Source organism: Haliaeetus leucocephalus, unplaced genomic scaffold, assembly GCF_000737465.1.
Source record: "Haliaeetus leucocephalus isolate CR32 unplaced genomic scaffold, Haliaeetus_leucocephalus-4.0 Scaffold751, whole genome shotgun sequence".
In the NCBI taxonomy this organism is placed as follows: Eukaryota; Metazoa; Chordata; class Aves; order Accipitriformes; family Accipitridae; genus Haliaeetus; species Haliaeetus leucocephalus.
In genome coordinates this window covers 9,499,108-9,512,625 of record NW_010973187.1, presented here as the reverse complement: position 1 = coordinate 9,512,625, position 13,518 = coordinate 9,499,108, and the positions used below count along the sequence as shown (strand labels likewise).

The 13,518-nt window shown below is 35.6% G+C and overlaps 1 protein-coding gene across 1 annotated transcript in view; it reads left to right on the top strand.

Moving 5' to 3' along the window:
* Positions 1–12,063, top strand: part of HGF (hepatocyte growth factor (hepapoietin A; scatter factor)) — a 53,042-nt gene extending 40,979 nt beyond the window's left edge. The window contains exons 12-19 of the mRNA XM_010581103.1: positions 565–704; positions 2,783–2,821; positions 3,290–3,386; positions 6,107–6,181; positions 6,775–6,921; positions 7,615–7,721; positions 9,552–9,697; positions 11,893–12,063. Of these exons, the coding sequence (XP_010579405.1) occupies positions 565–704; positions 2,783–2,821; positions 3,290–3,386; positions 6,107–6,181; positions 6,775–6,921; positions 7,615–7,721; positions 9,552–9,697; positions 11,893–12,063 (922 nt within the window). The remainder of the gene's footprint in view (positions 1–564; positions 705–2,782; positions 2,822–3,289; positions 3,387–6,106; positions 6,182–6,774; positions 6,922–7,614; positions 7,722–9,551; positions 9,698–11,892) is intronic.
* Positions 12,064–13,518: the final 1,455 nt, after the last annotated feature.

The following is a 13,518-nucleotide window of genomic DNA, read 5'->3' as shown; positions in this document are numbered from 1 at the left end:
AAATATTTTCACCCCAAAATTTCACCTTTAAAGTGCCTCGTGTAGGTTTGCAACTTAGGTGACGTATCACTGCAGTTTGTCTGAGCCATTCATCCCTCTCCTTGCCTGCTGCTCAGTTTTCCTAACTTTCTTGTGTTTGTCTTTCCTTTGCCCAAGACTGAGCTTTCTTTGCAGATTCAGTGCTCCCTTGTGCTACCTGTTAATCTACCTGCTGTGCTCCAGGGAGGCCTGCAGGTTTGCTGAGGGCAACACAGACGCTCTTTTAATCACTGTAATGACCCCTCCTGAGGGTATCCAAGGATTTTAGCTGGAGTGCGAGATCTAGAAACCTCCCAGCTGTCCAGTGGACACAGTGCTTAAAATACCAACCAGAGGAAACTTGGACCCAGATCCAGCGAATATTTGGGTCTCATCTTCCTTTTGATTTTAACCAGCACTAAAGCCTGACCTGTAGGCTTCTCAATCAGCTAATATTACAATGTGGAGCAAAGCAACATTTAACCTTTGAAAATTTGGGCTATAGTATAAAGCTTTTCAGCACTTTGAATTTTTTTTTCCCTGTAGGCATATACAAATATTCAGAGAACCAGATGTTAGTAAACTGAAGAAAAACTATTGCCGCAATCCAGATGATGATTTTCATGGTCCCTGGTGTTACACAGATGATCCTCTCATTCCCTGGGATTACTGCCCTATTTCTCGATGTGAGTACTTGGTATGCCTCAGGCACTGTCAACTGTGCAGTCCCAGTGAAGCCATGGTGTCACATGCGTATGCATACCTTTCTGTTGCCACTTGTGACAGCAGAAAATGTGTAATTCTATCAAGAATCAATTGTGCATGACTGAGAAGGAACGGACAGAAGCTGCTTGTGCACTATATGAACAAGAGGTCCTTTTCCTTGATCAGCTTGGAGATTTCAAGGCTTATTTATGCATCAGGCGCATAAAAGGGCTATTACAGATGGTCAAACATTTTCCAACAGATCTAGCTATTGAATGAGGGCTGGATGGAGACAAAGAATTGTCTAGTGGTCAGAATGCTGGCTGTGGCCTCAAGAAACCCAGGGACAGTTATCTTCTGTGCTACAAGCTTCATAGTCTCTTTCTGTGATCTGTGTTTGTTTGTAAAGTTTGGATAACTCACTATATATATTCTGAAGTGTATATGTGCTATATAGATTAGATTCTGCTTTTGGATGTTTATGGGATGATTTAACTCCTGGCAAGAATTAGGAACATCATTCCCACAAAGTTGCATGTTAAAATCTAAATAGCTCAAATAAACAGAATTAAAAATCCTAGGGAATTCAGTAATAAACTGATGTTAAGTGGAAAAAGATAGATTTATGCTGAAAGATGTGCAATTCACATTTATGTTCAAAATTTTTCTCTTCAATTCTTATTTCTAAATCACTGTGCTGTGTATCCTGGGAGAACATTTAAATGGTAAATCAGACTTTTGAATACATGTCTGTCATCTCTAGAGGTTAATGACAATGTTACATTAATTCCTAGCAGCAATCTGCTGAATTTCCTCATAGTTTGAACTGCAGCATTTCTAAGAGGTGATATTTGAAGTCTCAGGTGACATTTTGGCATCTATGTGAAGAGTAAACAAACTGTGCAAAAGGTTATTTGTGTCAATGTAGATAAAGAACAACAGCTGAAGAAATATAAATTTTATCCACTCACTCTGAGTTCATTATCTGGATCTATGAATTCCTAAGGAAATATTCACAGCAAACATTAGTAGGGTATACAGCAATGGTGAGTATTATGAATTCTGGAATCAAACTCTAGAGCTGGAATATGTCTGTTTTACAATTGTAACTCTTATGGACTAGTATTAAACTACTAGTAGCTCACTTGGGTACTGATAACCAGCTTAACCAGTACAGACAAAATGCTGGCAGTTCCCAAGTGTACTTGATGCCTTTAACTGGTATCTTTAAACAGTACTCTCTTTCTCTCTATTTATTTATATGTATACATACACATATACATATGCATACACATACACATATGTGTATACACAAACATGCAAATTTAACTACGTATAGAAGTGTATACCTTTATATATATATATTTCTTAACAATGGAAATATAGTGGGATGATACTGTTTAAATTTTGCCTGTGCAAATTTTCCGTAGCTATATATGTACCTCTAGCTCATAATGCTGGGTCACTCTGCAGACTTCACTGAAGGCAAAAATTTTGAACCAAGTTTAAGCAACCTTGTTGTAATTGTATTTTACTTGGAATAGGTAGAAGAACCAAACAAGATTTTGGGGAGCATGTTTTGATTAGGATAAGTTTCTGTGGATAGCAACATAAAAGGACTTTAGAGGTTTCAAAGGTTTTTAAGGAAATTAGAAATTTTCATTAAATCTGAATTGGTTTCAATCACATGACTTCTATAGTTCCTGAAGGCTTATAGAAAAGTAACAACTTCATTTTTCAGTATTTGCTTGTTCAAATGAAACATGTAAATTGAACATGATAAATAGCCTGATGTATTCAGGATTCAGCCAAGAAGAAAAATGCTTGAAAATCCTGTTGCATAATGTTTAATTCTTATTTCTTTCTATTGGAATGAAACTTTGCCTTCTTGTTAATCCTTACCAAATTGTGCTTTTGCAGAGTGTAAAGAATTCATTGAAGTTTAAAACTTTGTGAACTATTAAAATTAACAATATGCTGTTTGCTGCTTATTTTTACTCTATTCAATTTTTAGATGTGTTTTAATTTTGTATTATGGCTATCTTATGTGTCTGTCTAGGTGAAGGTGATACAACTCCTACTACAACCAGCTCTGATGGTAAGTAAGTTTGCAGATGTACTGTGCAGTGCATATATCATATCCTCTAAAACTAGCTATTTCTTTCTGAATGGGAAAAAAGACAGGTCAGCTACAGATACAAAAAAACCATACAGGTTGGGAAAAAATGCTTTTACAAGAGGGAATAGCTTTATTATACGCCTTTATCTATTCTCACTGTCCTGTCTTACCAGTGGTGAGATATGGCAATAATTTTCAGTATTTGCTTTATAACTATGTAAATCTCTGAAAAACCTATTTAAATATATGTATTTTATATTCCCTGTGAATATTTCTATAGACTGACCCAGCTTCACTGAAGTAGTTTTGATGCTCTAGAAATATACTTCATTAGCGCAGGAAAGTTAATCTGTAATAAATATTGACCTTCTTGTGGTCCTTATGTGCAACTGTACAGGTTTCCTACCGCTGTTTTTAGTAAAATGTGATCTCTGGACCTGCTTTCAGATACTGTCATTCCTTGTGCCTCAACAAAACATTTGAGAGTTGTTAATGGAATCCCAACACAAACTAACGAAGGATGGGTGGTTAGTTTGACATACAGGTAACTATCACTTTGATTAGAAAGACAATACGTTTACTAGGATATTTGTTTTGGAACTGTAGGAAATGTTGACCATAATAAGAATACTTCTAGATTGCAGTTAAATTCTGTAAAAGCAGAAAATCAGCATTCCTGGAACATCAGATGATTCCATAGTATTCACTCTGTCAGTGAAATATTTTTATGGCCATTATCATTAACTTACACACATGAGCTTGTAAAGCATTCATAGTGTTCTGCTCTTTCTATTAGGTACTGCAGACCTTTTCATAGCATTGGCTTATGATCCGGCATAAAACTACTTATTTTAGAGACTGTTACAAAAAAATTGAGTTTCATATCAATATTTTCACTTTAACAGCAGTGCATTTAGTCATGAAGTGTTGGATTCAGGATTTATACCCATGTCAAACTTAGTTTTCTGCTCATATCATTGCATACAATTAAAATGTATTCTATATTAAAAAAATAAGTAGGAGCTATAACAAAATCCTTTTCATTCTGTAAAACAAGACCTTAACATATACAGCTGGACATGCGTATTACATTATGGCAAATCTTTCTTTGCTGCTGTGTAAAAGCCAGAACACAGAACTACTGTTTCCTACTCTGGTTCATAACTCATTAGCTGGAAGTGTGAATCATTAATGTATAACAGGAAATATATCTCATGCATCAGCCCTGTATCTTCTATCATGAAAAAAAAGTTCAAACAAAAGTCTTTTTTGTCTGCTGGTACAGACTAAAGTACAGCTCAATTCTGTTAGCTTATGATTCGTCATGTCTTTTAAAACCATGTTGTAAAATAAGTCTTAAATGAAAAATTGGAGTAAAGGAAAAGATAAAAAGCCTATTTTCTATGTTGCTTCATTGCTAGAGAAATTCTGGGGGTCCTTCCCATCCTTGGTAATCTTTATATCTTATGAGATCAAATCAGAACTAAACCTTTCTGGAAGTCTAGCAGATGGTCCAGAAAGACATTTCTAGAGGAACATCACTCTATTCATAGACTAAATAACCAGATACGTGGGCTGAATCACATTCTGGAAAAGTTTTATCTTTGCACTGTTTTTAAAGCAGCCTTGATGTTTGAGGAACTTTTAGACAGGTAAGGTGTATTACATCTGGATGCCTAAATGTTAAATAGCTAATGTTAAGGTAGTCAAACCTGGATTTTGTTCTATGAGACAAAATTCCATTAAGTAGATGAGTGCTTAAATGATTGCAGATTCTTTTATGAAAAAGGGATTCCTGGAATAGTCCAGCAGTAAAATATATTTTTAAGTATTACATGTGGGCATGAAAATATAGTTTTATTTTGTATTGTTACCAAGGAAGCAAATAGAATGTTGTCTGAAACAAAATCTTAATGACCTCAGGACTTTCTGCAAAAAACTAACTGTACACCTCAAAATGGAACTGCCATGTCTGAATGGTAAAGGCTTAGTGATTTTTAGAAACTTGTATTCATATCTGGCAACCAAGGCTCACCTCTAAATATAAAATTAACCAGTGACATATTTTCTAATATATCTGATACAGATTCTGTTATCAGGTATATTTAAGTATATTTGGATGAATTCAATCTATTTCATGGAATCAGCTCTGGATTTGCCCCAAGATTAAATAAGAAGTTTAACCTTCCTATGTGTACTAGTCAATGTTCTAAAACAGATGATGCAATCTTGTAAATTCCTTTAGATAATTAGTGATGCAAACATAAAACAGAAGAACAAGTTTATACTCCTGATTGTGACATTTTTATAATAAAACTAGGCAGAATCTATATTTTAAAAAGAATTCAGCCGTTTGGACCACATATTTTGTTCCTCAACGAAAACACAATTAAAAAAAAAAAAAAAAAAGAGGCAAGCATCTGTGTTATTCTGCTGTCTTTGAACTCCGTATAGAGTTTGGGCTCCTTCCAGCAGTTCTTTGCAAAGCTTTGAACATTTGTGTGATTTGAATTTGTAAATTGTGAGATTTTAAGCTTTTCCCAAATTGCTGACAATTCTGATTCACTTTCCAAAGAGCTGCAGAAAATAAATGTGATTTTGGAGGCACAAAGAAGGAAACTAATTAATCTGCATTCCACAGTTGTCTTTATTTTTGAAAGAATTGTCATGCTTAATTGCTTTAATTTTACTTGATATATTATGCTGCAGATTTTCTATAATCACATGTAGAATGTCATACATTGCAGATTGTTTCCAACTGAAGTATGTGGGGACAGAAATCTCATAGGGCTTGTAATCAAATAGGAACTTTCCACCTTGAGGTCAATGCTTTGAATAATACCTACATGAAAAATGACCAAATGTTGTTTACATCTGGTGGCAGTTTGGGGACTTGCTTGAATGTTTCAGTCCTGTTCCGATTACAAAGAATTAGCTTGCCTTTTTTTTTTTTTTAAATTAGGTCTCTTATTATAAATTCAGCTTTGAAACCGCTAAATGAACAGTAACTGAATTCCTCTTTCCTCCTGTTTTTTATACATTGGAGTAAATCTCTGCAAAGTCATGTTACTATAAGTGTTGAAACTGTAGAACAAAGCGACAGAGACATATTTTCATGGGCTGTCAGTCAGCCACCTTTCACCAGCAAAAATATGTAGGGAGCAAATGTATTCTTTAAACTTTTTGACTATGTAGAAACTAATAGTATTACTTTTTTTTTTTAACTTCTTTTTCTTCTTCTTTTTTTTTTTTTTTTTTCCCCAGGAATAAGCATATCTGTGGAGGTACTTTGATAAAGGAAGAGTGGGTTCTAACAGCAAGGCAGTGTTTCCCTTCTCGGTACAGTAGTCTGTAGCTTTGCAATATTGAAATACATCTATTTTCGGGAATTTATCAACACAACACTTCTTCAACTTAAATTCAGCAGTTTTCCCTCCTGTTTGGCTTTAACACTGCTTTTCTGATATAAAAGTCCTGTGGGACCTTGGTATTTTCTGTTATTATTGTTGTTAATCTAAAAGAGCTCTGGCTATTTTACATAGAAGCATAAATATGTTTTCCAAGTGTAATGGTTGGACAATTGCCTCTTTATGAAAATAGCCTCATGCTTCTGCTTAACTGGACAGAATAAAATAGAAAACTTGGGCAAATCTCAAAAAGTTCAAAGGTTCATACAGCCCAAGGATCTAAATATTTGGATACTATTAGGAAACAAAAATTAGATTTTAGTAACAGTTAAAGATAAAATTATGTAGTGGCTTCAGACCAAAACCTTACATCCTAGCATGTTGATTTGGGAATAGCAGTTGGCAGCATAAACCCATTTCTGGTGAAGAGGATTAAGATCTTCTAGCATAATCACATTAAGCAGAGTTTTTTGAGTTATTTTATTATACACTCAGCAAAATCCTAACCAACTTTGCCTCATTTAGATACAAAGATTTGAAAGACTACAAAGCCTGGCTTGGAGTCCATAATATCAAAGGAAAGGGAGAGGAGAAGCACAGACAAGTTCTGAATATCTCCCAGTTGGTATATGGCCCTGTAGGGTCAGATTTGGTCTTGCTGAAACTTAGCAGGTTAGTAGCTATTATTGTGAATTCCAGGATTTTTGACTGATGAATGAGATTCTTCCTAAATAAGATTTGCAAATTAGTTCTCTACTATCTCTGATAGCAGAGATGATGTCTCCATGGGGTAAACTTCCAATTGTAAAAACTTTTACTTGATGTATGCAGAAATGCAGGTTCACCTACCTTACACAGAAAACAGATGTCGCTTCTGAAAAATCGTGCCTATGTTTTATTTCCTGATAACCAAGTTTAGGTTTGTTGGGAGGTTGTTTGGTTTTTTTTTAAAAAACCCAACAACCATACAACCCACATGGACTAGTATATGGTTTTAATTTATAGAATAAGCACCAGATTGTAGCTGAGATACTTGTGTATATATGAGCTTTCAAACTTTCTCCCTATTAGGAAAACTATATATTCAAATGAAATGCTATCATTACTTACTTTTAAGATGAGAACCCAAGTTAAATAGCATAAAAGTGGTGACAGCATTTCAAGAAATCTTTTGACAGTTAACAGTTGTAGCACAAAAAATAGGTAGAAAAGTCCATCATATTCTTCAAAGATGGAAAAGAAAGGAAAAGAATTGGCACAGTTTTTAATTGCTGCAGTCTATAATAGATTTAACATCATTTTTAAGATACATTTTGGAATTATAAGTAAAATCCATTATATCTATTATTTGTTTTCTCTTTTCAGACCTGCCATATTGACAAATTTTGTAGAAATAATCCGATTGCCCATTTCTGGATGTACCATTCCAGAGAAGACCAGTTGCAGTGTTTATGGATGGGGATACACTGGATGTAAGAAACTATTTTTAAAAACTAAATGAATACGTTGAGAGCTTACTTCCTCTTGTCATTATAGGTGAGGCTGCTGGTATTGCCTGATGCCACGGTTGTCCAACAGTTTTTGTTATAAAATGCAGTTTCAATTTTTTTCTAATTTTGTAAATCTTTGAGCATTTTATCTAAAATCATTTAAAATGAAATATTTTCTACTAGTCCATCTTTTTTTTTTTTTTTCTTCAGTGACAGGCAAAGTGATTCAAACATTTCAGAGAATCAACTAGTGATAAATATTGTGCTACATGTTTAAAAAATCTGGCAGAATTGTTTTGCAGAATTCTAACCCTTTTTTGAAAAATTCTGATTCATCTTCTTGAAGTCTTTCTGTATCCCAAAGCAGGCCACCCTGTGGAAAAACTAATACAGAATAATGTAATCAGAGACATAATTAACATACACAATGACAGTGAGCTAAGGATGCACAGGCAGCCCTAAGTCTGGCATTTCCTAACTTTTGAGTACTTGACTTTGCAACCTTACTAATGTTCATTAAACACAGGTTTTGTGTGAAGTAAATACAAATATGTGGGAGAACAGACATTTATTTAGTCTGGTAAATACTATATCTGACTAATTATGTGTTGATGATAAAGTTAATAGCTGCCAGTTGACAATAATTACTCCAATAATTACTGTGCTCAAATGTCATTTCGCCACAGACCCTGAGTAAGCAGCAGCGACATACTCACGCTGTCCTGGAAGCAGAGCAGAAACTCGACTGTAATTCTGAGGCTCTCTTCCTTGTAACCATTACACTGCATTTCTCTGTGGGTGGCAAGTAATCTGTACCAGCCCTCTCCCAGATGACTGCTTTTGATGTTCCCAGCATGGCCGTATTAGCCGTCCGCTGCGGGGGAATGGCTGTCTGGGGGACAGGGAAGTTGGGCTGGAGCACCGTGCAGCATCGCAGGAAAGCTTAGCTTAAGAGAACTGATAAGGACTTTGCAATGCTGTGGAGTTATGTAATACAGTAAATACATAACATCTGTCATCCAAGGACTTTGTACTATATTTTATGCACTACTTATTGTAATCCTCACAGCATCCCGGTCAGGGAAGGAAGAAGTGTTACATCCATTTTTTCAAGAAAACAGGATAATAAGTCAGTGAAGAGCAAGCCTGGCCATTTTCTTTTCATGGCTGTGCAGAGAACGGGCAGGTCCAGGCCCTTTATTTATCTTCGCAGCTTGTACAGGCTTGTCTTTTGACATGTAGAACAAGAGTAAGCTCCCCAGGGCTTCCTGACCTTCACACTGATGAATGGAGATTGCACAAGGCTGTGGCTGTGCCCTTGCAGGCACAAAGTCATTCAGTGTAGCTGAGCCAGCACGGAATGAGAAAAACTCTGCTCCGCTACAGTACTTTTCAAGTCACACATCCTTCCCTAGGCCATGGCAGGCACTGTTAGACATTAACTTGTGTTTAAGGCAGGGAGCAAAGGCTCACTTTTTCTGATTTCTGTGACGTGACAGGGCAAGCTGGTGGTGAACTGTAGAGTAAACCCAGTTACCTAGCCCTTTCTTCTAATACAAAAAACTTCTCCAGATATTCTCAGAGAACGGAACAGACATGCACACCAAACAAATTTCCTGCAAATCTCATTTATAGCAAATATAAGAAATCCAAAAGACAGACGCATGATAACAGAGAGGATGGACAAAAATGTGAGTACTAGAGAGCAAGTACAATAACTGAAGTTACATGAGCAAGTTTATCCGGACTGCATCTTCAATTATTTTTTTCCCCTGAAATAGAATAAAGTTTTCATTCTCTTTTCAATCCTAGTAATTAACTATGATGGCCTTCTCCGGGTAGCAAACCTGTTTATTTTGGGAAATGAGAAATGCAACCAATATCTCAAAGGGAAGATCACTGTGAATGAGTCAGAAATCTGTGCTGTGGCTGAAACCATTGGTGCTGGGCCTTGTGAGGTAAGTATACATTTCCTAATACATTCTCAGGAGCCATCAGCCTGCCTACTTTTTTCCCAGAAATAATTTACTAGAGTTTTTCATAATTATTCTCTCTGCATTAAACCTGTACACAAAAAATTATTTTAATCTTTTGCATCGGAAAATGGTTTGTGTTTCTAGTGCTCTATTTTCTGCCAGAGTGCAGGAAGAGGTTCCCTTGCTTCAGTTTCACCATAGCACCATGGCAGAAAAGGATTTACATGAATGTTAAATATATGACTAAACACTTTGCTAGACTGAGACAAATTTGTGTTTTGTATAATAAGGACTGAAGTGGATTGTGTGCTAGCAACAGCAGTATATTATTTTGATTGAGTAGAAAACAAAAGCTGGAGCAAATTTAAATACTTAGTTAGATGAGGACTTGCATGCAAAATACAAAGAAGTCACTGCTCAACAGAGTTGATAAAGTTATGAAAGAAGGAGAAAGATCCAAAAGTGTACTGAAGTTCATTATTAGTCAGAAGGCTGGAGCATTTGGTCTCCCTAATCAAGCCTGAGCAACGTATCAGTGAGGACAGGAGAACTACTTCAGTGAAAGTATAGTTTGATACAGTTATTTTGCTTGGAACTAGTTTTGATGATGGAGAAAGGATACCTGAGGAGAAATGCTGTAAATCATTTATTAAAGGAAGATATCATTTTTTTGTGTGGAAAATCTGCCTGATGAGATGATGTCTAGAAGAAGGGCAGTCATGAACATTATTATGCATTTAATATCTGGAGTCAAATAGATGATTTCCTAATACTGATGTTAACCAAGTAGTGAAATTCTCCCTACACAAAGGTACTACCAAACCATAGGGAAACAAGGTCTTTATCAGACTGAAGCCTCTTCCATTTATTATTAATATTCCACAGGATCATTTTGTTATTTTAAAGTATTTTCTTCAAAATCAAATATTTAATCATAAATGAGCTCTTAGACATGTCAAGGCTTACAAATGAAACATCTGCATGGAAGTCGTCTTGGGATCCTGCACTTTGTTTTTCCCTGCAAAAAGAAATGGACTGAATTAATATTAGCAATCAGTCTTAATCACTGCATGGTTTCCTGCTCCCTGAGTTCCCCTTTGAAGCTACTTCCCTCAGCAGAGAACAGGCAGAGAAACAAAATCAGATTGGCAGGTGAAACTCCACTCCTAAAAGTGTTTTATGAGCCCCTCTGATGGTACTGACATAGTTCATTGTTCATGTGGGAACTAATCCGCAGTCGGTCAGAAAAAAAAAATGCAAACCAAATAAAGGTCAAGCATTGTTGTTTCTCTGGTGATCTGGAGAGAATACAATGCTAATCGTCAGCTTTTATTTTTTGAAACTATGTCTCACTATCCGATATGAACATTTACTGCCTTGTTTTGCAGCTAGTTTGCTAGGTTGAGTATACGTTTTGCCTGAGTAAAAACTGCAGTTTCTATGTTCAAGTCCCAAATTTATGTGAAGGTATCTAAATTACTGTTTCAATCTAATTTAAAATGCATGTATTTTAGTGCTAAATAAGACCCCAATCTGAGTTGACCATACTCCAAATTTTCACTGAATGCACGTACTGGTGCATAGATGTCTCATTCACTCAGCATAATGAAAAAGAGTATTTTAACAAGTTATGTCTCAAAATTATGTCTACAAAATATTACCTTTTATTACATTTGGGATCCCCCCACCTATTAGTACACATAGATTCTCATCCTAGGGCTTTGCAAGATGATTGACTGATGGAAGGGTATGAACCTGGCTCTGTCAGTAGTCTTTGATGCAGTCTATCATCATAACAAAGATGTTTATCAATCAACTCACTTTCTGCTTATCTGGTTTATATGCACATAAAGAAATATCATGCTTGCAGGTAGCTGAAAGAGGAGAGTAAGATCTGGTAGTCTGAATTCACTAGAATCACATGTAAAGATGGATCACAGGGTTTAATTTGCATGGGAAGCCACCAAAGGTCAAAGGCCAACCTTGGCTTTGGTTTTTATAAGTTCTGGTTTTGAAAAAGATATTGGAAACTGGTTTTTGTCCTATGGCAAGAGTAACTCTATTGCCTGTTTGTTGAGCTAAGTCGTTCTAAAAAGAAGCGAGTCAATAGGAGACAGGTGGGAGCTGTGTCTTGAAGCATTTTGAGAAGTGACATTCATATGTTTATTTTTTCCTAGCGAGATTATGGTGGTCCCTTGGTTTGTGAACAAAACAGGCTGAAGATAGTAGTTGGTGTCATTGTTCCTGGCCGCGGATGTGCCATTCGAAATCGTCCCGGGATTTTTGTTCGGGTCTCATATTACTCCCGGTGGATACACAAGATTATGATGACCTACAGAAAACCCTGAAAAACTCAACAACTTCCATTCAAAGAAAGATTTTGGACAGCATGGAATTAATGTGTAATGTAAAGATCAACAATTTTTTAACTACTTGATAGTCAAGTTTGTTGGTCTCCTTTTAATATTTATGGGTGTTTTTGGTGTTTTTTGTCTATCAGTGTTGTTTTATAAATGTTGGAGTGACTTACAGTGTATGCAAGTATGGTGACATATCTCCTGAAGATACTTGAATGGGTAAACAATTTTGCAAAGATATTATTACTGGATGATAAATGATTTTGTAGAAATAGATCATATGACCTCTTTTATGCTGCTCTTCAGATTATCTTAGAAGGAGAAACAAATTACAGTTTTATTTAACACATCTGATTCTTTCTATGAGCCATATATTTCTCTACACATATGACAAAAGACCTACTGAGAGATATATGCATCTGTCAAGGACAGCATGTATGATCATATTTCTCTTCCCCCCTTATAAGAGGTCAAAGATGTCAATATTTCATTAAAAATTAATTTCTTTAGAAATTAATATTTTCATTATTGATGGACTTTGACAAGCCTGCCATAAACAGAGTTCTCATAGAAGTCAGTATCACTTCCTTTTACACAGTCCTTATAGACTCTAGTTCTACACTTGGTTCCTTCAGTGTGTAAGTGGTTCACTAACAGATATCTCAAAAACACTTTTGGATGAGAGAAGAGACATCGAAGTGGATTGGTTAGCAAACTATCAATCATTTGTTTGAAGTTAGTACCAGAAATAACTGTGAATTTACCGCGCTAAAGAGTATTTCATTCAGTTTGAAAAATGAGTCCTGATTAGCTACTGGCAGACTTTGGCTGTTAAAAGAAATTTCAATCAAATATGCCCAAATCTTTCTCAACAGACAAGTGTTAAATATTCAGTTGATTCTAGTTATTTCATGAAAGTAACTCTGTATTTACTGGCACCTGGCTGAGAGACTTAATACTGGGAAAAGTAAGTTATACATTAATAGTCTTTCAGAGACTTAAGATCTTTAATAAAACCTTACCTAGATTTGGTAAAAATTATTTTCTTTGTATAATTCCTTTCAGGGTAGTAAAGTTATTGCAGAGATTGATATGATCTTGTATGTAATATGGAAAACATCACCAGTAGTTTAGTAGCTTGTGTTTCCTGCCTGTATGTAGAACCACCATTTTCCTTTATGTTGACAAGGAAAGGGAACAAATAATCAGCATCTATGAAAAGCGCTTGTTCTCTTTTAGGCATTTAGTTGTATGGCTGGAAGTATTATACAAATATGTTGTTATAGGCGGCACCAATTACCCTGTAATTTCTGGAAAATTGGTACAACGTATATCCAATTGTTAGTTTTACTACTGTACATGTAATTGCAGAAGTAACTGCACTGTTACTTCACTTGTGACTATGTAATTGTAAATGTTTCCAGTAGCAAATTGTATGGTATGTGT